This window comes from Sphaeramia orbicularis, chromosome 21, assembly GCF_902148855.1.
Source record: "Sphaeramia orbicularis chromosome 21, fSphaOr1.1, whole genome shotgun sequence".
NCBI classification, from domain to species: Eukaryota; Metazoa; Chordata; class Actinopteri; order Kurtiformes; family Apogonidae; genus Sphaeramia; species Sphaeramia orbicularis.
Genome location: NC_043977.1, coordinates 21,687,875 through 21,711,896, shown reverse-complemented (window position 1 = coordinate 21,711,896; position 24,022 = coordinate 21,687,875). Strand labels below are relative to the sequence as shown.

General features: G+C 35.7%; 2 protein-coding genes across 3 annotated transcripts in view; both read left to right on the top strand.

Moving 5' to 3' along the window:
• Nucleotides 1-1,606: 1,606 nt before the first annotated feature.
• Nucleotides 1,607-16,023, top strand: ifih1 (interferon induced with helicase C domain 1). Of its 2 annotated transcripts, XM_030124549.1 has the most exons (16): nt 1,607-2,173; nt 2,386-2,551; nt 4,572-4,706; nt 5,791-5,853; nt 7,813-8,039; nt 8,684-8,894; nt 10,777-10,994; nt 11,446-11,550; nt 11,655-11,778; nt 11,860-12,075; nt 13,682-13,938; nt 14,032-14,181; nt 14,280-14,441; nt 14,530-14,723; nt 14,945-15,038; nt 15,425-16,023. In XM_030124549.1, the coding sequence occupies exons 1-16, from the start codon at nt 1,739-1,741 to the stop codon at nt 15,623-15,625; spliced, it is 2,958 nt and encodes a 985-aa protein (XP_029980409.1). In that variant the 5' UTR covers nt 1,607-1,738; the 3' UTR covers nt 15,626-16,023. The 2 variants fall into 2 exon arrangements, with proteins under 2 accessions (XP_029980409.1, XP_029980410.1); XM_030124550.1 differs by lacking the exon at nt 5,791-5,853.
• A 3,867-nt stretch (nt 16,024-19,890) lies between these two features.
• Nucleotides 19,891-24,022, top strand: part of fap (fibroblast activation protein, alpha) — a 16,098-nt gene continuing 11,966 nt past the window's right edge. The window contains exons 1-6 of the mRNA XM_030124032.1: nt 19,891-20,201; nt 20,416-20,497; nt 23,408-23,497; nt 23,583-23,677; nt 23,783-23,857; nt 23,961-24,013. Of these exons, the coding sequence (XP_029979892.1) occupies nt 20,199-20,201; nt 20,416-20,497; nt 23,408-23,497; nt 23,583-23,677; nt 23,783-23,857; nt 23,961-24,013 (398 nt within the window). The 5' untranslated portion in view covers nt 19,891-20,198. The remainder of the gene's footprint in view (nt 20,202-20,415; nt 20,498-23,407; nt 23,498-23,582; nt 23,678-23,782; nt 23,858-23,960; nt 24,014-24,022) is intronic.

Below are 24,022 nucleotides of genomic sequence, written 5' to 3'. Positions count from 1 at the left end.
CTACTACTACTAAGAATAAGAGTAAGAATAATAAATGTATTGATGGGCCTGGCCAAGTGAGTAACGGAGTGAGAAACCACTGTACAGCAATACTGATCATTCCATATCCGTTTTTAAAAATTAATTTAGCAGCAACCATAATAGCTCATACTGTAGGTCTAAGCAAGTACTTTAACATGATATTAAGGAATAATAATGAAATATTTAATAAAAACATGAATTTATCATCGTTGAAAAAGTAATGGCGTGAGGAAAAATATACAGCAGTTGTTCAAGGTTTGGAAAAAATACCAAAAAGTGCTGTTCCTCAAGGAAAGTGCAAATATTTAGCATACCACACTTTTCTTATTATATGAGAGTACACTATATCCAAAAATGAAACTGATATCATTTTTAGTTTAGTTTTAAAAGGCATTTATTCATGGTAACAGAGTGAGGTGTTTGTTCAGTGTGATGCACCCTAATATTAATCAAAGATTTTATCAAGATACTGATAAAATTATCAGTCTTTGGCGACATATGTTTCATTACTACATTTAATACACAACTTTCTGCTGTTTTTTTTTTTTTTTTTACAATAAATAACATTCAAAATCTTTATAGTATTTGATTATTATAAAATACAAGATTAGACACAGGCATATATTTTGAACATAGTTATTTACACATTGCTATTTACATTCTGAATTTATGCTGTTTACATCAATTTACAACCTTTACTGTTCTTAATTTACACTGTATTCTCATATATCATCTTATATATCCAGTTGTAATTCAGGTACAAATTAAATAAACACAGTTGTAGAAACCAGAGGCATATGTCTTTTATGCTGAGTAATCAAAAATATTGTTATACAGAAAAAAGAAACTGACCCTGGTGTTCAGTTTTGCTTGGCCAGGCCTTGATACATTCTCAATGAGGTAATACTCAGCTGAACTTCACTTATGCTAATTTGGTTGTTGGCTCACAGATCAGTTATTATATATCCTTTACATATCAGGGTCGATTTTAAAGTGCTTTTATTGGTTTATAAAACTCTAAATGGTCTTAGCCCTATATATTTATCTGATTATGGCCCCAAACTATGAAACAGCCCACCTGAGGACCTGAGGTCCACTGTGAGTGTTCATGTTTTTAAAAGTAAACATAAAACCTATGTATTTAGTTTAGCTTTTAATTAAACTCTTACTTTTTAACATTGCTTTACTCTGTTGCTTTTATCTTTATTTCTATTTGCAACTGTGGGACAGTGGGGGGTTTGGTGTAAAGCACATAGCATGTATGAAAAGTGCCATACAAAAAAAGTTTGTTTGATTGATTGATTATATTACACTAACTTATTACCATAATAATACTAAACTACCATTACTACTACTACTACTACTACTACTACTACGATTAGTAATAATAATAATAATAATAACAATAATAATAATAATAATAATAATAATAATAATAATCATTGTCGTCATCATCATAAACCTAATCATAATCATTATAATAATAATGTATGTAATAGTGATTTTTTTTTTTTTTTTCCTGCAGTAATACTGACATCTAGCGGTCGTGCAGTTTATTGCTCATATTTTGGGAGAATCGAAAGTGAAAGAGTTTGAGGTTCGGGGGAAAAAACAGTGAGTCGACATCACAGTTCTTGCTGGTTTTTCAGCTTCAGTAACACCGTCTTGCTGGATCACAGACTCCTTCTGGTCTCTAAGGTTCAGGTAGGCGGTAGAAATGGAGTCTGACAATGATGAAATCAAGGAGCGACTCATTGAGGATTTTAGGCCAAGGCTAAAACAACACATATCAGTAGAGCCGGTTCTGGACTATATCCTTTTTATCGAGAACGACCAAAAGGAGCTGATCAGACAAAAGGCGAAGACAGAGGGAGATCCAGCTGCAGCGAATCTACTTATTACAGCAGTTTTGAAGAAGCCACACAGTCCTGGTTGGTTTAAAGAGTTTGTAGACGCGTTGTCAAATGCAGGATGTCAGCTTGCAGCAGATTACATGCAAGACAACCTTCCAGAGCCTGAAGTAGAGGCAGAAAATGATACGTGCGTCAGGCTTATTCGTATACTAATCCCAAGTCTTTTGGACATGAATACAAACCAGGTGTGTCCACATTGTTCTGCTAAAGACCTCATCACCCAGGAGGACTCTGAAATAGTAAGTACACTGTTCCTAAGGTAAGATGTCAAATTAAGATGATCTGTTCATGTGTAATAATCCAATATGTGTCATAAAAGTCACTAGGCCTCGTTTATTTTCAATACATGTCAGTTGTACTTGCAGTCAGTGACCACTAGATGGCAGACTAATGCTCTCATTCCATCATTGTCACTGCAGGAATAAAGATTATGATTGTGTCTCTGCTTTAGATTACAGCAGAAACAACAAACAAAGGAAACAGAAGTGGAGCCCGTGAGCTCCTGAAAAGAATTATTATGAGAGGTCGTCCAGGGTGGTTTTCCACTTTTTTGGACGTTCTCCGTGTAACTCAACACCGTGACCTGTATCAGCTGATGAGCGGGGCAAGCCAGAAAGGTGACTAATACTAATACCAATACTAATACTAATACTAACCCTGCTGGAGTACACACCCATCAGGGGAACTGCAGTAGTTCAGTCTGGAGCAGAGCCATAGAGAAAGACTGAGATGCAGCACGCTTTGATGTCGCCGCTACGGTGATCACGTGGTTCATGTAAGCCTTAAAGGGGTCATATGTGGCTAAACCCACTTTTATTAGTCTTTGGTACATTTATTTATAATAATAATAATAATAATAATAATAATAATTTATTTACCGTATGTACTTGGGGACCTTAATACTTCAAAAAGTTTGAATTTGAACCCTCCAGGTGTTATCTTTATATTCATTTTGGCAAAAATCGAGTTGATTTCTACAACCGTTTTGTCTATAACTAGTTATGTCACTACATTTGCACATATAAGGTCAAGACTTCGGACAAACATTTCTCCGAGTGCGACATAATTGTTTGTCAGGAGCAGCTGTCGTAGTAAAAACTGAAAATATGTCCAAACTACCTAAAATGTTCAGTTGCTGTTTGTATTAATGAGCACAAGTAACTAAATGGGACAGAGCAGCACGGTCAACAACTCAAATATTGTTGAAGATGGACCTGTGGAGTTGAATTAATGAAGAATTCAGACCCAAGCATAGCATTTACAGTTTATGTAGACCACAGGGAAATGTTTTAAAACGCATAATTCCATTTCAAAAAGCAAAATATCACTCCTTTAATAGTTTCAAAACAAAGCTCACTGTCATGTTCTTCTATTGGACAGACAGCAGACAGACGGTGCATTATTGCATGGTAAATATAAAAATAAACCTCACACAAGTATTTTTCCAACCGTTGTTGCACTACTGTCTGTATGTTTGTGTCAGTTATGCTTTTGAGTAGTGGGGTTGACGACTGAAAGTACTGCATTTATTACTTTGTAAAGTTTTAAAGTAAGTAGTTGGTTTACAAAACGAGCGCAGGACAAATAAAACTACTTACAGGCATCACATGCCATTATGAAATATTAATAAATTACAAATAGATTTGAAATAACTGGCAAAGTGGACCCGTATTTCTAGCGGCAGTAAATGACACTAATTAGCACATTAGCTCAGCTCACAAACTTAACTGAACAGCACCAGGTTCAACAAAACAACCAAAATAAAACCCACTGATAACCAAAATCTCTACTAACATTACCTTATTTTTAAAACTCCATGATTTGTAGTTATGCTGGTTAAATCTCAACAGCTGACAAAGTCAAGCTAGCTAACTATCGGGCTACAGCTGAAAATCGAACATAATGGTTACATAAGATATACATGTATACAAACCTTAACATATACCAAAGAAAACAGAATTTACAGCATAAATGTTCAGGAAATACAAGAAATACACTTGATAATTTGAAAGATGAGGATATCTTATTAACTTACCATGGGAGTTCTCGATCAGCTGCTATAAATGAATGTGTCCTGACGCCGCAATTCTCAATGTTTGGAAGGATTATTTGGAAATGGTTCACATTACTTTAAACTGACCTGAAATGAAGTGCTGACTGCAGACAGACACGTTTTGTTGCTGGGTCCCATAATCTGCCAAACTCGTCCTCTCTTCTGATAGCTTCAAGCTATTTTTGCCTCTTTTGTGGTTTTATTATTTGGTAAAATGTAAAACTTAAATAGGTGATTTTTTTGTTTATTTGCTGTACAAAAGGGCACACAGCCATTCTTCGGCATAAAGGCTAATGGCAGACACCGGTTTGTTTTCCCGCTCGGCTCTAACCGGATGTGACGTTTGTGGGCATTCCTGTTGTTGCAGACATGTCTATTGACGCCTCTTTAACCCGGAAGTAGGCCCATATTTAGTTTTTTACAATGGGAGTCTATGAAAGTGTTGCCACTCTGTTTTCTCTACCGCTCTGGTCTGGAGTACCAAAAACACAAATTACAGCAGAAGTCATTACTGAGAAAATGTAAATATCTAGAATACTTTATTGAAGTCCTGTTCCTTTTTCGTATTTTGTTGCTTTGCATAGATGAAAAGCCGCTCTCAGTGAGAGATGAACCTCCAGAAAATGAAGCTGCCACACAGAGTCCAGCTGTGGTTGAAACCTGTGATGGTCCAGAGGGTCTGGATAAGGATGCAACAGAGGAAATACAGGATGAAACAGGTTGATATGAAACACTTTGCACATTTGTTGGCTGAATGTTTACAAAATCACCTAGTTCACTAGTTGTTCTTAGTTGTATTTGATCATGTAAATATTTTTAGCATATTTTAACAGAAATATTTTAGTTAAAACCACACTTTATTAAAGAACACTTAAGAATCTGAATCATAGATAGACAGACAGACAGACAGACAGACAGACAGACAGATAGATAGATAGATAGATAGATAGATAGATAGATAGACTTTATTGATCCCAAAACACACTATAAATAATACTTTAGAAATGTAATAAAACAGAACTGGTAAAAAAAACCAAAAACTGAACAATCAGTAACAGTGAAGTGCAACAATGAACTGTATTGTGCAAAATAAAATGGAATTTGTCAGTAGAGAACAGGTGCATAGATAACATTCAAATGCATAGTGGATATAGTTTTATAACCAAAGTTTTAGCATCGGACAGAGGTGAGTTTACAGTGAAATGGCATGTGGCAGGAAAGATTTCCTGTATCTGTCCGAAAGTTCCATTCAATCTGAGGATCAGGAGAAAACTCAAATGTGCAAACAGATGTAGAAAAAAGTTTTTGGACACCCTTAAAATTTTTCTCAAATATTTTCATGAAAGATTTGCAGAAAAATCTTTTTTGAGTTTCAAAAACTGTGGCTGCATCAGACAGACACAAACAAAAGCAATTCTTTTTGTTTATTGTTGGCAAGAAAAAACAAGATTACATTTCTTGACAGTTTCAACATGTCATACCCTGGATGTGTTTCAAAGAGCATTATGTTGCTGAAACATCCAGTTTTGACCTGGATGGAACAGAGCACGTGCAGGAGGGATCATGTGGGTTTGGAGAATGGAACAATACTTGGCAGAGTTTAATGACTTAAAAGTGATTATTAATTCAATATATCACATATGCATGGGGTGTCCAGAAACTTTTTTTACACCATGTATGTGAAAACTTAAGGACTAGATGTTAGTGGTAAAATATCCTGTAACATATGTGTTACCTGATGCTTTAGCAGCAGAAAGTTTGCATTTTAAGTAATTTTTCTTACTTTGGTGTATATCTTTTCAGATTTGTACAATGCACAAAGCACTGAGCCCAGACTGCCAAATAGCTCGGAGCCCTCACAACCAGGTGGGACTGATTCAGCCTCCCGCTCTTAAGTGCTGCTGATACTGTTAAAATATTCACAGTACTGTATCTGAGTGCTGTACAGTAGGTAGTTTATATAATAATACAGCATGCGCTTGTTTGGCACAAGTAGGGAAAACCTCACTGAATTTATAGCAGGAAAGATGCAAATCGGGCGTGTAGATGTGTTAGTATCATCAAGGCAGAATGTCTGCACTTGAAGTGGAAAGTTTCTCCGTCCTGCCTGTGAACACCAAAGAATATGTTCCATGTGTGTGCCATGATTAACCACACAGGGGTTAAAGAGGACGGCGCATGGCCAGCACTTCAAATTAAAACCACATGCTGGCTATATATATTGGCAAATTGCATTATATTCTAAAGGAAAATTTTAATTCAAGTGCTGTGGAAATTTCCTGTGCACATTTCAGGATCACAGAATGCTTAATTTGGTTATTTTACAGCTACTGTATGAGCATCATGTGTCTTTTTGCTGCTCTAAAATCTGTGTTGGCATAAATAATTGCTCAAACCGCTGCAGAGAAGTGGCAGAAAAGCTGATTTTAGGAGGCATTGGAAACTGAGGAAAAGTTTTATTCTCCTAATATGAGGTTAAAGTTTGGTTGTTGCCATAAACTTGCACATCATTGCATCTGTAATTGTTCTAGCAGCCTCTGAATGCATGTTGCATATGTGCGCACATTTACCGGTCTTCTGCAGTGAATGGAGTTTCACTGCACTGAATCAAACTGAAAAGTAGGCCTGTGGGCTTTCTGTCTCGCATTAAACGTATTTTTGCTGATTGTTTACTTTTCTTCTCTAATAAGTTTAGTGTCTGGAAACTGCCGGTAGAAGTTCCCTGGGCTATATCCAGGACAGTATGTACTTGTTATTGTTGTTAAAGCTCTAGCTCTACATTTGCACAAAGTTGTATTTACTTATAATTTAGCGAAGCTGCTCAAAACAGAACTTTAACCTCTGTCTGAGAAGGAAAATTAAAATTGTCTCTTCTAAGAAAAAATGACTTTCTGGGGGTTTGAACTCATAACTCCAGGGAATGTAGAAGTTTGAGCAGAGTGGAAAGTAGGGAGAGAGGGTTAAATGCACATTGTGCATGGTGTCTAAATCATGTTTTATCCCTTGCCTAGACAGAGCAAATGAGTCATGGCCTGCTAGCAACTTAAAGTCTGTCTAAAGTGGATTATAGCAGGTCTATGAAGAAATGCTACCACAGAACACATTGAGAACAGAAAAAGTAATAATGAAACGACTTATCTCACATTCCAAGCACGATGAGGAAGTACAAATCATACATGAAGATGAAAATTAGAGCAAGGACGTTCATTCATTAGACCATTCATTCAACATTGTGTAGTATTTTGCAGCAGAGGAATGACTAAGAAGTAAAAATGGTGTTGAGAACAGTAAAAATTAACTGTATGATGTTTTATCATTATCTATTTTATAACATTAGATGCAAGAGTTTATAGCCCTGTTGTAATATAGTCATATGGCTAGATTCCATTTATCTTTTTTTGCTTGAAGATGGACATCTGCTCTGCATATTAACATGCTTTTTGTATAGTTCTGTACAGTTTGGATATGATCCCCATCGTGCAAAAATGGCCTTGCAGTGCTGGGATTTTCTGTGCATGGCGTCTGATTGTTTGTGTTAATTTATTTGCACCGATGTTGCTCAGTGGGAACTCTCTATTCACTGTGCTTTCTAATCTGTGCCTTGCAAAAAACGCTTCATATTTATGTTTTAAATATGGAACACATGCTGTGAATATGGTTATATGTATTTTTTTTTCTTTTTCAATTGTAGAATTAGGATTACATCGCACTACAAACCAAAATGACAGCGTCAAACACAGCCAGTCCTGGTTTTAATCTGTGTAATTGTGGTTTGCTGACATATGCTGAGGAGTTGTCTGTCTGAACTTCTCCTTTGTTTTACAGATGGAACCGAGTCAATGGCAGCAGATGGAGGCCCAGAAAAGGCTGATATTGTTCTTCGAGACTATCAGAGAGACGTTGCTAGACCTGCCTTGGAGGGAAAAAACATCATCATTTGCCTCCCGACAGGAAGTGGTAAAACCAGAGTCGCAGTGTACATTACCAAAAAACATCTGGACGACAGGAGGGAAGGGGGGCAATCAGGGAAAGTGGTTGTCCTGGTGAATAAGGTAACACACACCACATCTAGTCCACCTTAACTCATGGCTTTGCACTGTTGTGCTGAGTGACCTACTTAGGCCCTTTTTAGATCCAAAGAAAACAGTCTAACTTTCAGTCAGTTTGCACATGTGGGTCAGCTCACCACAAATTACATGCCATTGGGTTTAGATGTTCACTTGCACTTTGTTACTATTTGGAACATGTGATATTTTCTCTAGTGAAAAAAAAACATAACTATACATTTTTGATTAAAGCTCTTCTGGAGAACCTTGAAATATTATGAAAAGTATCAGCTACATGTGAATTAAACTGTTATAAAAGTCCATCTTCAGTACTGGAAAGCACATAACTTTCATTTGATAGTGATGTCTTAGCAGAAAAGGGAGTGCATATCACTAATCCCCTGACAGTGAATAATAAACTCCTCCTAAATTATTGCACAACTAATTCCCTCTTTGACAGTGGAAAAATATGTCTTTCACCACAGCTCTTCATCGTTTAATCACAAACATACAGTCACAAATCACAAGACGCTTGTAATAATACACTTATTGCAGATGTTTCTTCACTTTTTATTGCCAGTTAAATCAGTTTGTTCAATGTTCTGACTTTGTAGAGTGAATTTAATGTGTGTTGCTGTTGTTTCCCGCAGGTGCCGCTTGTTGAGCAGCATTTTTCCTCTGAGTTTTTGCCCTTTCTGAAGGATAGATATAAAGTGGAGAGAGTTAGCGGAGACTCGCAGCTCAAAATCTCTTTCACAGAAATTGTGAAGAACAATGACGTCATCATCTGTACAGCACAGATTTTAGAGAACTATTTGGAGAGATCAGTTTCAGGAGATGACGAAGGGGTTCATTTAAGCGGTATGATACATTTCTGTCTTTTCAAGCTGCTTATTAGAATTTGACACAACTTAAAAAAAAATGCAACAAATTATCCTCAGCTCTATTTTTTTCTGTGTGATCAGGCAAAAATTAACCCTTTCATGCATACTGGTCACTAAAGTGGACAGTTATTCTACAGCTGTTCTCTTGTAGATTCATGGATTTTGTTATTTTAGTTCCATAGCAGCCAACACAGTAGACGCTTATGCATCATCCCATAAACTGCAATTCATACCATTACTGTAACTTTGCTGTTCTTGATAAACCTGATCTGCTCTAACATGTTTTAGTGTAAATCAATTGTTAATTGTTATTAGACTGTAATTAACAGTTTTCTTATTCAAAAAGGTTTTTTTGTTGTATATTATCTACATTAAGTGAGTGATAACTAGTATTAGAGTATGTTAAAATGTGAGAAAACATAAGATTAGCTGAATGAAATATGTTTTCATTTCATAGTTTACACACAGTATATCACTTCTGATAAAGAATTAAAAACAATCGCATCACTCACCACATTTAAAAGGATGTTTAAAGCTAAGGTATTCAGTAAATATAAAATATAAGGATAAAGTAAGTCAATTATCAGTATGAATCTAAGATTTTGCTTAGATTATATTATTTGTTTTATTGTATTATTGTTTAAAGCTGTGCCATTTTGTCATCTTGTTTTGTTTCTGCAACTTTCCTTCTTGTAAATAGGGTAGGCATAAATAAGCTGTTGCTTCAGCCTGTGATTTTTCGCCCATTTTTAATATAAAAATCCAAACTGTATGTACAGTATGTATATATCATGTTTTGTTAAATGGACAAATAAATTACTGCTACTTCTACTACTACTACTAGTACTACTACGTTCTGATGATAGTTTCTTTGCTTCAAAAATTTAAAGCATAGTGTCCAGATGAGTGGACATTTTTGTAACTCTTATGAAAAATAGGGTCAAAAAAAATTTCAATCACATTGTTTTTTTCAGGTTCTGATAATTCATGCTTGAAAGGGTTGAAAAAAATCAGACTAGATTAAATAAGGCCATACCTTATTTTTTCTTTTTTTGGCATTCTTATATCAGTTTGAAGCCAAATCACAGACAATGACAAGTCCCCGAGGACTCAAAGCATCTCCCCTGATGATGCCTGACAGGAACTTGTCAGAGTCTTCGAGCTCTGCTGTTCACTCTGGTTGGCACTCACCAGTCCAAGGTGGAATAGCCACCTCAGTGGAACATATGCTGTTTGTTGAAATGTCTGAAAGCATTTTTTTTCTATCTCCTGGTTTCCAGGCCACACGTCTGTTCAAGCCATCAGTGTGTGGCTAAACAAATTCACTTGAGAGTTTCTATCACCCACAGTACATCAAGCTGCCAGTCTTCATACTCTAGTTCTCTAGGGGTACATTTGTGTCACGACAGTTAAAACTGGTAGATGAGAATTATTATAATGTATTTCATTTGCACTTTGGTAGAAAAAAAATGAATGAGTTGAAGTTGTTTTGAAATGACATACTTTCTGGCGTATGTTATTGTGTGGCTTTAAACTGCTGCATCAGGTTCCTAGAAAAGTGCTGGTTTGTGTGGGTGGATCACTCAGTCACAGATGCTATAATCTGTGAGTGAAATTCACCTCTATTTATTTAAGAAACATAAATAAATAAGATAAAAATAGCACTGCTTACCAAAGATAATTGTAGTGTTTCCTTGGAAAAGCAGGGCACCATCATACAAAGCCTTTGCTTGTATAATAGTCCTTCGCTTTTATAAACTGCACCTTCATACTTATATTGTGTTACGTACAACACAGTAGAATGTAGACTAAGAGTTCACTATTTTCTGTTTGTGTTGTCTTGTCCTCTGCTCATGTAGATTTGACTCTGATTGTAATCGATGAGTGCCACCACACTCAGAAAGGAGGAGTCTACAACCACATAATGATGCGCTTCCTGAAGCAAAAGCATAAGAATAGCAGGCTGAAGAAGGAAGAGAAGGAACCTGTACCTCTGCCTCAGATCCTGGGCCTGACTGCCTCACCGGGGGTTGGGGGAGCCACAAAAATGGAGAAAGCTGAGGAGCATATACTGCGTGTACATACCATTCTCAGCTGTCTGCTTCCACATATGCCAACATAAAGCATTCATGGAAATATTAGTTAGACTTGTGTCCAGTGCCTTTCCTTAGAACTACCTCAGAGAATATAGTCTGAAGGAAGAATATTTTATTAAATGAATTACTTGTGAGACTTGCAGATTTATTTTTCCCAATTTTACTTTAGTTATATAAATATTCCCACAGTTTTATTTGCCTTACTCATCATAGTGTATTACTCTGCCAAACTGTTTCCAATGTTCCACAGTGACCTTGAATACAAGGCAGCTATAAAGTTTCCTACTGCCACAGAAGTAACAAAAAAAAAATTGCCTTTTTATTTAACTCTGTACTAACCTAGAGAAATGTACAACAAATATTGCATGTTATTCAGATACAGACGTATGGTTAAAACTGATTTTGTCATTTTCTGTCTTGTTTCTCTTGTAGATCTGTGCAAACCTGGATGCTTCTGGAATCATGACATGGAACCTTGGAGAATACAAGAAGCAAGAAGCAAAGAAAATAATCGTAAATGTTGAAGACAGGAAAATGGTACTTTTGTTTAAAAGGAAATAGTTTCATGACAGAGTTTTTAGTTTCTTTCTGACAAATGGAATGAAGAGTGTAATGTTTGTTTGACCACACTTGTTTTTCAGGATCCTTTTGGTGATGTAATCAAGAAAATAATGAATGCCATTCATGAACATGCTGAGCTCAACCCCACCTTTGAGCTCGGTTCTCAGAATTATGAACAATGGGTTGTTCAAACTGAGCGGGACGGTGAGCACAACTTCCAGCATGATATGCATATCTTTGGTTTATTGTTGCAGGCCGCTAAAATATTCTCTTGATCCACTTTAGCGACAAAAGAGGAAAATCACAAAGTGCGGGTTTGTGCAGAGCATCTTCGACGTTACAACGAGGGCCTGCAGCTCAGTAACACCATTCGTATGTGCGATGCCTTCAATTTCCTGAATAAATATCAAGAGGAGGAGATGAAGAGCAAAACAGCCCCGGACAGTGATGTGGTTATACAAATCACACGTACTGAAAGGTTCCTCTTCAATTTGTTTAAAGGTAAGGTAGTGTGGCAGACTGAAAAATGCCACTTCCAATACCTTTAACCCATAAGACCCAGTGCTACTTTTGTGTCAGTTCCCAAATGATGTTATCTCTGTTTGTAGCCTTTCTTAAGTGATTTATTGCCATTTATTGATATACTATCCTCTATATTTTGCATTTTAAATAAATAATAATGGGTTTTCCTATATTTAATTCACTGATCATGTAGATGTTCATAAAAGCTCAGATTAAAGCTGAGGGTTATTAGATCAAAAACAGAAAACTGGAGAAAAAGTGACTTTTTCAGCAAAATCTATCATTAACTGAACATAAACCAAGTGTCTCCATCCAAAGTCATTTCTCAAACTTCATGGGTTTTACTGGTGAATCAGTGTTGTAGAAGGTGCCAGTGTTTCCATGTTCACTACGGGGCCTCTGCACGTCCAAATAGGTCTTATTTGACGACCATGAAAAGATGATTAACTGCATTTTACACCAATTATTACAACACACTTCGAACATTGGACCTGGCTTCTGTGCCTCTGTTATACTCCCTGTTGTCATAAAGATTTATTTTTCTTTTTTGTCAGACAGGTGGGAAAAAAGTTGATTTTTTACCTTGACATGTTTCAACTACAACCTGTAGCCTTCCTCAGAAACATGTCAAGGTAAAAAGTAATCTTTATAAATTCAGTAGACAGTATGACCCTAGTCAGTCTCTGTTGTCATGTTCCCCATTGGCGCCCCAGCCCCAAAGTGTTTGTTTTTTTTGCAGCAGCAGCAGCACTGAGAATTCTGCAGCAGAATGTATATAAGGGACACCCTGCACATGAGTTCTGCTTGTGACCACCCTGCTACCTGAGTTTTTGCGTTCTTCACATAGGCTACATGTATTTGTTCGGTACACCTCCGTATTGTATCGAAGGCCCCGAACCAAAATGGTTTGGTGCAAACAATTACCCCATTACAGCCCTATTACTGATCATGTAGATGTTCATAAAAGTTCAGATTAAACTTGAAGATTATTCTACCAAAAAACTGAGAAAACTGAAGAAAAAGTTACTTTTTCAGTAAAATATATCCTTAACTGAACATAAAACGTGTCTACGATGGCCGTTTATCAAACTCCATGGGTTTTACTGGTGAATCAATGTTATAGAAGATGAGGTGTTTCCACGTTCACTACGGAGCCTCTGAACGTCCAAATGGGTCATATCTGATGACCATGAAAAGATGACAAACTGCATTTTACACCAATTATTTACATGTATTGATAGAATTATTGAATCAACAGGTATTAGACAGTTTAAATCAGTAGTTGCTTTGGTTGGTGATGCATGTTTGGATCTTTATGGGCTAAAATGTATAATAGGCTACCTGTTAATCCACTAATTCTATCAATACATGTAAATAATTGGTGCGAAATACAGTTTGTCATCTTTTCATGGTCATCAGATATGACCCATTTGGTTTACATGCATTAATAGGATTAGTAGATCAACAGGTATTAAACATTTTAGATCACTAAATGATTTTGGATGTTTGGGTCTATGGGTTAATATTCTAAAACACTTTAACATGTAGAATGATAAAGAGTATGTTGTCTAATTTTTTACCTCAGATAACCAGCAAGAGCTGCTGGAACTCGCAAAACAGCCCCAGTATGAAAATGACAGCCTGTCTAAGCTAAGAGCCAAAATTCTGCAAGAGTTCAGCAGCAGGGAGGAGGCCAGAGGGATTATTTTCACAAAGACACGTCGCAGCGCTATTGCTCTAAGCCAGTGGATTCAGGAAAACCCCAAGTTTGATGACATTGGAGTAAAAGCCTCATATGTCATCGGAGGAGGAGACCAGAGTGTTGTTAAACCAATGACCTCTGTAAGTGAACAGTACAAAACTACAGTATATTTCCCTGTAGAATTGTGTTTACTTTGTACTAAACTTCCTTGTTTACGCATGTGTGTTGATCAGGCAGAACAAAAGGATGTGCTGAAAAAATTTAGCAATGGTAAGGTCAATTTGCTGATCGCTACCACAGTGGCAGAGGAAGGTTTGGACATATCGGCGTGCAATTTTGTCATCCGATATGGGCTCGTGACCAATGAGATTTCTATGATTCAGGTCAGTGTTGTATGTAATCAGATATGAAACAGTACAGTATTACAGTTAATAATAATAGATTTTGGTTTTAATATTTCTACTATCAATCCTTTTTGCAGGCTCGAGGTCGTGCCAGAGCAGAGGATAGCAGCTACACCCTGGTTGAAACCAAGAACTCGGGTGTGGCTGAAAAAGAATGCGTCAATGAATACCGCATAAACATGATGAACAAAGCCATTGAGAAAATCAGAGCCTTAAATAAAGCAGACTATGATAAAAAGGTATGTACTACACTGTTTTTTTAATCCCCATAGAGATGAGATTCACCTTTTCAGTGTGTTTTGAGCGTGTTTTTGTGTCTTGAGTCAGATCATGGAGTATCAGATTCAGGCGATAATGGAGGAGAAGATAAGAATGACAAAAAAAAAACAGAAAGGCATCAAGAACGAGAACGCGACCGAGCTGAAGTTAAACTGTCGAGGCTGCAGTAAACTCGCCTGCACCGGTGAAAACATCCAGATTATTGAGAACATGCACAGAGTCAATGTTTCATCAGAGTTTAGGTAAAATCTGCTTAGTTTTTTTTTTTTTTTTTTTTTTTTTTTTTTTGTATTTTCAATGATCAATCAATCAGTCAATCAAATTTTATTTATATATAGTGCCAAATCATAACAAAAGTTATCTCATGACACTTTACATATAGAGTTGGTCAAAACCAGACTCTATGCAGTATAGGGAGCATTATCAGCTAGTACTGATCAGGTACTTTTTTCTGTCTTTGCAGTGAACTTTTTATCCTGAGGGAAAACTCTACTCTTCAGGAGCGACGTCTAGATTATGAGACCAACGGCTACATCACGTGCAAGGATTGTGGACAAGTACGTTTATTCCCGGCTTCTCAAATGTCCTGTGAAGTTTATGTCTCATGTTCTCCTTTTGAGATTCTTCAGAGACAAAAAAAAAAAAAAATGGTGACAGGATCGCTGTATTAAACAACAGACAGTTCCAGTAGTGGTGCACAGCTGACTTTTTTAAATAGAATTACAAATAGGAGAGAATGAGTCACAGAACCACATGTCAGACGGTAAAACTAAAACTAGATTTGACTATTATCAGCTTTATTTTTTGTCTTGACACCAAAATTCAAGTCCTTGGATCCAATAGAGCAGATTCATTTCTAGTATTACTTTGTCATTATTTAACCTTTTTTCACTGTTTGGACAGGCTTTTTCCGGTCAATTGTCAGCTTATATTTTCATTGCAGAGATGGGGTTCGATGATGCTTTTCCGTGGGATCGAGTGTCCTTGTCTCCATGTGAAAAACTTCGCGGTGACACTGAATGGAAAGAAGATAAGCAAATGTTCCAAGTGGAGCGAACTTCCTGTCAAGTTCCAGGCCTTTGACTATGCCGAGCATGCGAACCGGATGGCTCCGAGCTCAGATGACGACTCAGATGCAGAATGATTTTTACAGCAAGATGTAGAATCACATTATCAAGATGATAATTGGGTTGTCTTTGTGACTGTTTCTCCTGTTACAGTCTTGTTTTCTGTGGTTTGTTTGAGTAATTGCACTCTTTCTTGGTGGTTTTGCACACGTTTGTAACAGTGAAGCATCGTTTCCTGACTTAGAGGGCTGCAAACAACAAATATTTTAATGAATGAATAGTCTGTCAGTTTTTGTCGTAATGAATCATCAACTCTAAAAAAGAGTTTAAAACTAACGGGAAAAAATCTGGAAATCTACAGTGACCTTTTAGTGAGTGCATTTTTCACCAACCAATAATCTGAAGATAAGATGCTTCACTGATTCATGTTAAACACAAAAGTGGTTGAAAACTGTCACATTTTAGAAGGAAATTCTGTCTTTATTAGCAGAAAAAACACTGGGAAGATATAGTTTCTAAATTTTCTTTCTTTGTTTTTTTTGTTTTGTTTTGTTTTCTCGTTTGACCACTACATTAACTGATTATACACATTTCTGTCACATTTTAGAAGGAAATTATGTCTTAATTACCAGAAAAAATACTGGAAAGATATAGTTTTTATTTTCTTTCTTTCTGTTTTCTTTTTTTTTTTTTTTTTGATTGACCACTAGATTAACTGATTATACAGTCGTGGAAAAAATTATTAGACCATCAAAAGTCATCAAAAACAATGGTTATGCAATCAAGTACGAACTCCTGTGTGTATCATGTGACTAAAACAGACAGAAAAGAAAACATGAAATGCCTAAAAGCACTGTTTTTGTCTGTACAGTTCCATAGCTATTGATGTAAGAACTCAAGTGATTTTAGTTATTATTAAGAAAACCATGGAAAATGGCCAGATATCAGCTCTGAAATTAAACTCTTATGAGCTATTTTTGTTGTTATCATTATATTTGTCCAAACAAATGTACCTTTAGTTATACCAGGCATTAAAATGAACAAGAAATTGAAGAAAACAAGGATGGTCTAATAATTTTTTGCAGTGGTAAAACATTTTTCTGACTCAACATAAAAAGAATTTCTAATAATCCAAGTTATGCACTGAATTTGCTCTGGGATTGTCTTTGTTCTTCGCTACATGCTGAATTGTCTGCTGAAGTGCAGTAATCATGAATTGCATTTCATGGGTGCATTGCTGGAAGAAAATGAGCTGAATAAATATGCGATTAAAAAAACACACACACTTCTGGTCTCTTGAGACAGGAGCCACTGAGCCTGTGATAGCCCCTCAGAAACCACCTGTCAACAAACATGTAGATAAACAGGTGCTGGTGTTTTTCCATTAGTGCTTGTGAGTCACCTAGAGCTATTTTTAGAACTATCATTTTAGATTTGCTTCCTTATACAGATACCAGAACCATGATCATTGTCTTGCAAAAGCATTCAGGTCGTATGGGTTTATGTGTCTTTTATACTCCTTTGGACTGGATATGTATGTTTATTCTGAAGATGTGACATTAACATTGTTGCATCAGTTCCTTTTAGGCTGATATGTGTGTGTGTGCTCAAAAGGCAACACCTCGGTCCAGACAATTCATGGGTGTGATGGCATTCCACAAAGCATACCTAAGTTTAAAACAAGCCAACATTTACAAGACGAGGTTTAGTCTCAGCTGTGGACTCAACATGGGTTACTGGATCAGGAACTGGTACATGCACAGGGTAAGGTGGTCTACATTATAACTCACTCTGTTCTGGATTTGAGTCAAATGTCTTAAAGGAGGGAGAGTTTTACGGTCAACTTTATTCAGGAAAATCAAGTTTGCTGACATCGGAGTAGAAGTTTCGTATTGTTGCTGTCAGGTGGAAACCTCTTATATGCAAAAAGGTGTTTTTTCAGGAAAATGGAAAATATTATGTATTCAAAATAAATGAATGGAGTTAAGAGATGTAGTCACAAGCCATTTTCAACACTTTTGATTGGTTAAATATTTCTAAAACCATCAGGCCAATGTGAAGATTGACCAATGGAATTGTTTTATGAAGACGAAAAAAAAGACCAAAAATGGACTTCTGCCCAACAGCAACAATATGTCATCAAAGAGTGTTAAACCAATGACCTCTGTAGTGTACAGTGTGAATCTACAGAGAATATCCCTTTTGCATTCCATTTACTATGTGCTAAACTTTCTTGTATACAAATGTGCATCAACCAGGCAGAGTTAAAGCATGTGCTGAAAAAAATTAGCAATGGTAAGGTCAGTGTGCTGATCACTACCACAGTGGCAGAGGAAGGTTTGGACATATTGGTGTACAATGTTGTCATATGTGCTTGTGACCAGTGAGATTTCTATGATTCAGGTCAGTGTGTGTAATATAGACAGGAAGCAGTACAGAATTACTGTTCAATAATAGGCTGTGGTTGCTTAAATGTGTTGCTTATATTTCAGACAAGATGGCGGCATTTTATTTCACATTCCACTATGGTCATATCTGCTGCTGGTTTACACTATTTTACACCTCCTCACCCCATAACCTTTACTGTATTGTACTACTAATGTAAATAGGATGGATTTATATATTTTACATTCTATTATAGTTTATCTTTTATACCACTTATTTATTCTTGTTCTATTTTTGCCTCTTTTTTAATTGCACAGCATTTAATTTCATTTTAATCATTATCAAGGCGAGGCAGATTTATTTGTATTGCACAGTTCATACACAAGGCAATTCACGGTGCTTTACAAAAGTGGAAAAGAGAGTAGTTAAAAACACACAATTACAATTAAAACATAATCAATAAAACATAAATTTTATTCTTTTATTTTTAATTTTTAAAATTTATTTATTATTTATTTTTCATGTTTTTATGCTTTTATGTTTTTATGTGATAGGTAGAAAACACATTTTGTCTTTTAATTCTACTTTCTTTTTAATCGAACTTATTCTTAGCTACTTATACTCTGCATTTATTTATTATTGATTGTTGATGTGGTGTGACTGTTTTTGTGGAGCGATGACTGTATTTTGTATTTTTAATTTCCTCTTGGGGATTAATAAGTCCATCTGTTGTATGGGAATCCATACCTCAGATCCAAATCAGACGGAGAGGAGAAGGATTCTAGTGGTAACTGAATCTAACAGGAGCCAGAATCGTTTATTAAGTGGCCTTGGAAGCTTCCCTTAGATATTTGTTAGAATTTGAGAAGATGAAAAATTATTTGTTTCTTATTGCGCAAAATGTGTTCTTTTCTGACACCATATTTTTAAACTATTACAGAAACACAATGCATACTCTTATGGTTCCCAAACTTTCTCTTCAACATCTATCTATCTATCTATCTATCTATCTATCTATCTATCTATCTATCTATCTATCTATCTATCTATCTATCTATCTAAAATAGAATAGAATAGAATAGAATAGAATAGAATAGAATAGAAGCTGTATTGTCATTGCATAATGAATACAATGAAATTGCACATGCCCCCCACATAAAAAAAAAACACAAATAACATTCAAACTACACTCTTCCCGCTCATAAATACATTCAACAAGCACACCAAACACAGCAGTATTAAAATAATTCTATGATCTATCTATCTATCTATCTATCTATCTATCTATCTATCTATCTATCTATCTATCTATCTATCTATCTATCTATCTATCTATCTATCTATCTATCTATCTATCTATCTATCTATCTATCTATCTACCTATCTCAATAATAATCAGTTAAAATGAAGTAAAAGAAGAGTGCAGATATAAGACTTTCAGTTGTAGGAATGTCAATATTTCTACTCAGTCTGTTTTTTTAGGTGGCAGTTGACAAATGGTTTATGTGAGGTGTGTGTGTGTTTGGGGGGGGGGGGGGGCTGCTTTAGGCATAACTCTGCTTATAGGGCCCCAGGGAGATCAGGACCGCCTCTGACAGCAGAACCAAAGATAAGTCGGTTAATCCCCATGTCTTCAAATGTATCAGTTCCATCATTTTCCTATATTTTGACTCTTAAATATATGATTAGAATGAAGCAGTAATGGAACACAGATCCAACCTAATCTAGGGACAGATAAGTAATGCAATCCAAAAAAAAAAAAACTCCCTTATATTACAGGATAAAACTGGCCTCTGACTAAAAGATGACTATTAGGGTTTTTTTTTTTGTTTTGGGTTTTTTTTGCAGATGGGAACATTTAAAAAAAAAAAAATCCCTTCCCGTTTGTGCTTCTTCCCATTGTGCTGAGTGAATGACGCTCTGGGTGTTAAAGTCCCTTCCTAAATGCCAGTGAAGTTGTGCTGCTGTAAACTTGTGCCTGCTGCGGACTCTGACTTGGAGGAGTCTGTCTTCTGTCTGCTTTCTGACTCCACTCAGGAATGCAGCGGGAAGTGCGACAGCTTCAACTTACGCAGGACTCTACTGAAGTTTACTGAGCCTTTTTTTATTTTTTTTATTTTTTAAATTCCATACATTGTACCTTGAAGTCAGTGCCACTGGAGGCTATGTTTGCCAATTGGCAAGGAGTCTAATTCAGCGACGCGCATAGGACCTGTAAGGATTTGGAAAGACTGGCAGTTGCGCGTCGAGCTCCTCATCTGCATCATGGTCAGTAGTTAGAATCCCAAACACAAGTGACTCATAGTGTTGAAATACAAATAGTGGATGTTTGTAGATGCACTGATGAGGAATAATAGGTTTAATGGGCTTGCAACTAAACTCAAACCTGGAGATTTTTGCTTGTGGCGCATGGTTTCAGAGGGTTTTTTCTTTTCTTTTCTTTTTCTTTTTCTTTTTTTCTCTTTTCTGTCACTTTTCACAGGGCTGCAACAAGGTGATGTTAGGGGTGGTGGGGGCGGCTGTCGTCATCACAATAATAACAGTTGCTGCAATTTATTTGAACAGTAAGTTGCCTTATTTCTCAGGCCTGCATCCTCAGATCTGTCTCCTCTCTTTGTTCCTTCTACTTGCTGGAGTGTGTGAACATAATCAAGACCAGATTGGAGCATAAAACTATGAGTCATGTGTTCACAGCAACTTTTTCACACTCAAAGTATATGTAATTTTTGTTGCAAACAACATATATTATGGGTTTTAAATGTTGCAGGTCATATGTGATCAGTTAAGCCTTTGTGTTTTTGCTGTAACGACCCTGTGAAATAAGAGAAAATAAGTTGATTCATGAATTATGTGTTGAAGATTATCAGGGTTCACACCATGCAGCTGGATGTTGCAGTTCAAAGAGCGCCACCGTGTGACGTAAAGATGCATTTTTCACAAGTAGTCTGATGTTGCATAGGTGCAGGTTTCAGGGGGATGTGCACCTCTCATTCATAAAAGATGGATTTTATTTTGAAAGAAAATCACTATAATGTTCCTCACAGATGCAACCTGTGAGCTCCTATAATTACTGAATCTGTTGTAGAATCACAGAGGCTTTAATAAGTTCTTTAATCGGCTTCATCAGTGGTTTTGTCAGTTATGGGGCCAGATCAAGTGAAAGTGAACATCGGTGTCAAAAATGTAAGTTTCACCTATCATTTCTCAAATACGCTCATGTTTTAGTTTAAGAACCCTAGTTTATGGAACTGTTTACAAAATTTCAGTATCAATTAAATTATGTAAAGTTATACATGTGACATATATGTAAATTTACATATATTTGCTTAGAGGTCTTATTTATGTCTTTGTTCAAAATAAATCAATATAAGCTAATCCCCAAAGGAACTTTGTGTTGGTAAATGCAAGTTATGCAAATTTACAGGATTTCAGTTCTGTTGCAGCATGTTGATGGTCATATGAACTATGTTTTCAGCTCAAAAATGTCCGATTTCATCACAATTAATGCTGTATTTTCATGTCACAAATGGCCAAGTTATATTTTAACTGAATTTACCTGAAAAACAAATATTCTATTCTTTTAGATTCCCCAGTTTTTCTTACAAGATTATATACTAGATATCACATGTTTTATTTTTACAGGTTGCAATATGGAGTATGGTGCTGATCCATCCTGCTTATGTTACGCCAATACATACATTAAGAATGTCACACGTCACTTTTGAAATCAACAGTTTTCTAATAATAAGCATTTTTATAAAGAAATAACAATTTTATATTGTTATTTACTCTTTAGTATGATGATAAACTATACAATAAATAATTCTGACACTAGTTTTTGCACAGGGATCATTTGTGGAAACGGTGACATGGCTGCCGAGCATCAGTATGATGGGATCTGTACCAACCATGTCACATCCGTCCACTGCCACATTTTGTGTTTTTGTGTCAGCTGTTATTGTTTTAGATCCACAATACTAACATTTATGAATAAGAGGAGAATTAGCAATAGTAAGTATATAAGTTTATTACTAATAAAGTACTGGTACTGACCAGATCATCATGGGTAATGTCACGTCCGTCCACCAGCAAAAGTTTTCACATACACGTGCTATTCAAAATCCAATATTTCTGAAAATATAGCTTCCACTGTCAAATAATATCAGTAGTCTGTGCACAAATGTATTAGCATTATTTCAACACAGTTCTATGCATTTCTTACAACTTTTTTTTTTTTTGACAAAAATGGCCACTCATTTGACCCCCTAAGTAAATTTTAGCCAAAATACACTATTAACTTCAATAATATTTGTTCTTGCTTGTATGAGTGATATTTTAAGTCTGTGAATCTGTAGGAACTAATTATTCAACAGTACAAGAATATAGAACGGTTATGTACAATGAAATTATTAGTCAAATATGCTCTGCTATTAGCTGTATATGTCACTTCAATTGTAATATATATGTTAATAAAAGTTTATTAGCATATTTATAGTGTTTTAGTTCCAGAAAAGTCTTTTATTCTGATACTGAACAAAGTGACCAACTGCTGTCCCCATGATACATAAAAATTTATTTAAACATTTTTATCCAATATTGATCACAATTGTAGTTTAATATCATAGCTAAAGCCCTATGTTTCATTAAGTATCAATTTCTTATGAGAACAGCATGTTTTGTAACAAGTGATATTGAAATTTTGTTGACAGTTCCATAAAATAGAGTTCTTAAGCTAAAAAATGAGCCTATTTGAGAAATGATAGGTGAAACTTTAACTTTTGACACTGATGTTCACTTTCACTTGATCTGTCCCATTAAGAATCACTTTTATTGATCTGTGGCAAGTATTGTTCCATTCTCCAACCCTACATGTTCCCTTCTGCATGAGTTCTGTTCCAGTAGGTCAAAACTGGATGTTTCAAGAAGATAATGAAACACATCCAGGGCAGGACATGTTAAAACAGTCAAGAATTTAGTTTTGGTCTTTTTTCTGAACAACAAATTAAAAAAAAAAAAAATCATTTACAAGAAGATTTTTCTGCAAATACTCCATTGTAATATTTGAGATTGTGTAAAATTTTAAGGGAGATGAAAACTTTTTTCCACTACTGTACATTTATATTTATTTCTGTGATTTAATTTACATTATTATAGACCATATATGCTATATAGATTAACCATAATGCTGATATGATTTGGTTTTACCCCCACAATTTCCAGAAAAGAGGTAAAATTTTGTTACAACTGTGGACTGATGCATGACTTAACTACCTCAGATCTTATTCTTAGATCAACAGATGAAACAGACTCCTTTAAAGATAAAACATAATGCCTGAAATGACATGTTTGATACCTCCTGAGCCTTTGTTAATGTGTCCCCCTCTTCCCCCCAAACCCACACCCCCTGGTTGTTGATACTGTCATTGATAATGAGGTCCAGACTTATTTCACACAGACTGTTCATCTAATTTCAGAACCTGGTGCAACTAAAAGGCCATTCACCCTTGAAGATTATTTCAATGATACAATTAGATGGAGAGCCTACAATTTGTACTGGATATCAGGTATCAGTACTCATCAGTGTTCCCTAATGATAATGGAAGAATGTATTCTGTCTACACTTTATTTATTTATTCTTTATGTTCAAAGATAAGGAGTATCTTCATAAAACAAGAGATGGAAGCGTATACCTCCACAATGCTGAGACAGGAAAGAAGTCACTTTACTTGAGCAATTCAACCTTTGTAATTTGCTTTTATTCATAAATATGACCATTTTGTAACAATAAGCACACATATTCCAGTGCAGGAAATATTTGATTGTATTTTTCTTTCTTATCTTCATTATAGGCTGAAGTAGATGCTGCAGATTACCTGTTATCAGGGGATAACAATTATATTGCTTTTGAAAGCAATTACACAAAGGTTTGTACTGTATGTCTGTTTGTGGCGCAAAATGTTTTGTTTTACTGTTGAATACATGATTGAAATGTGAACATATTCAACTTTTGTGTTTACAATTTGACAGAAGTGGAGATATTCATACTCAGCTTCGTACTCCATCTTTAACAGACAGACTTCGTAAGTATT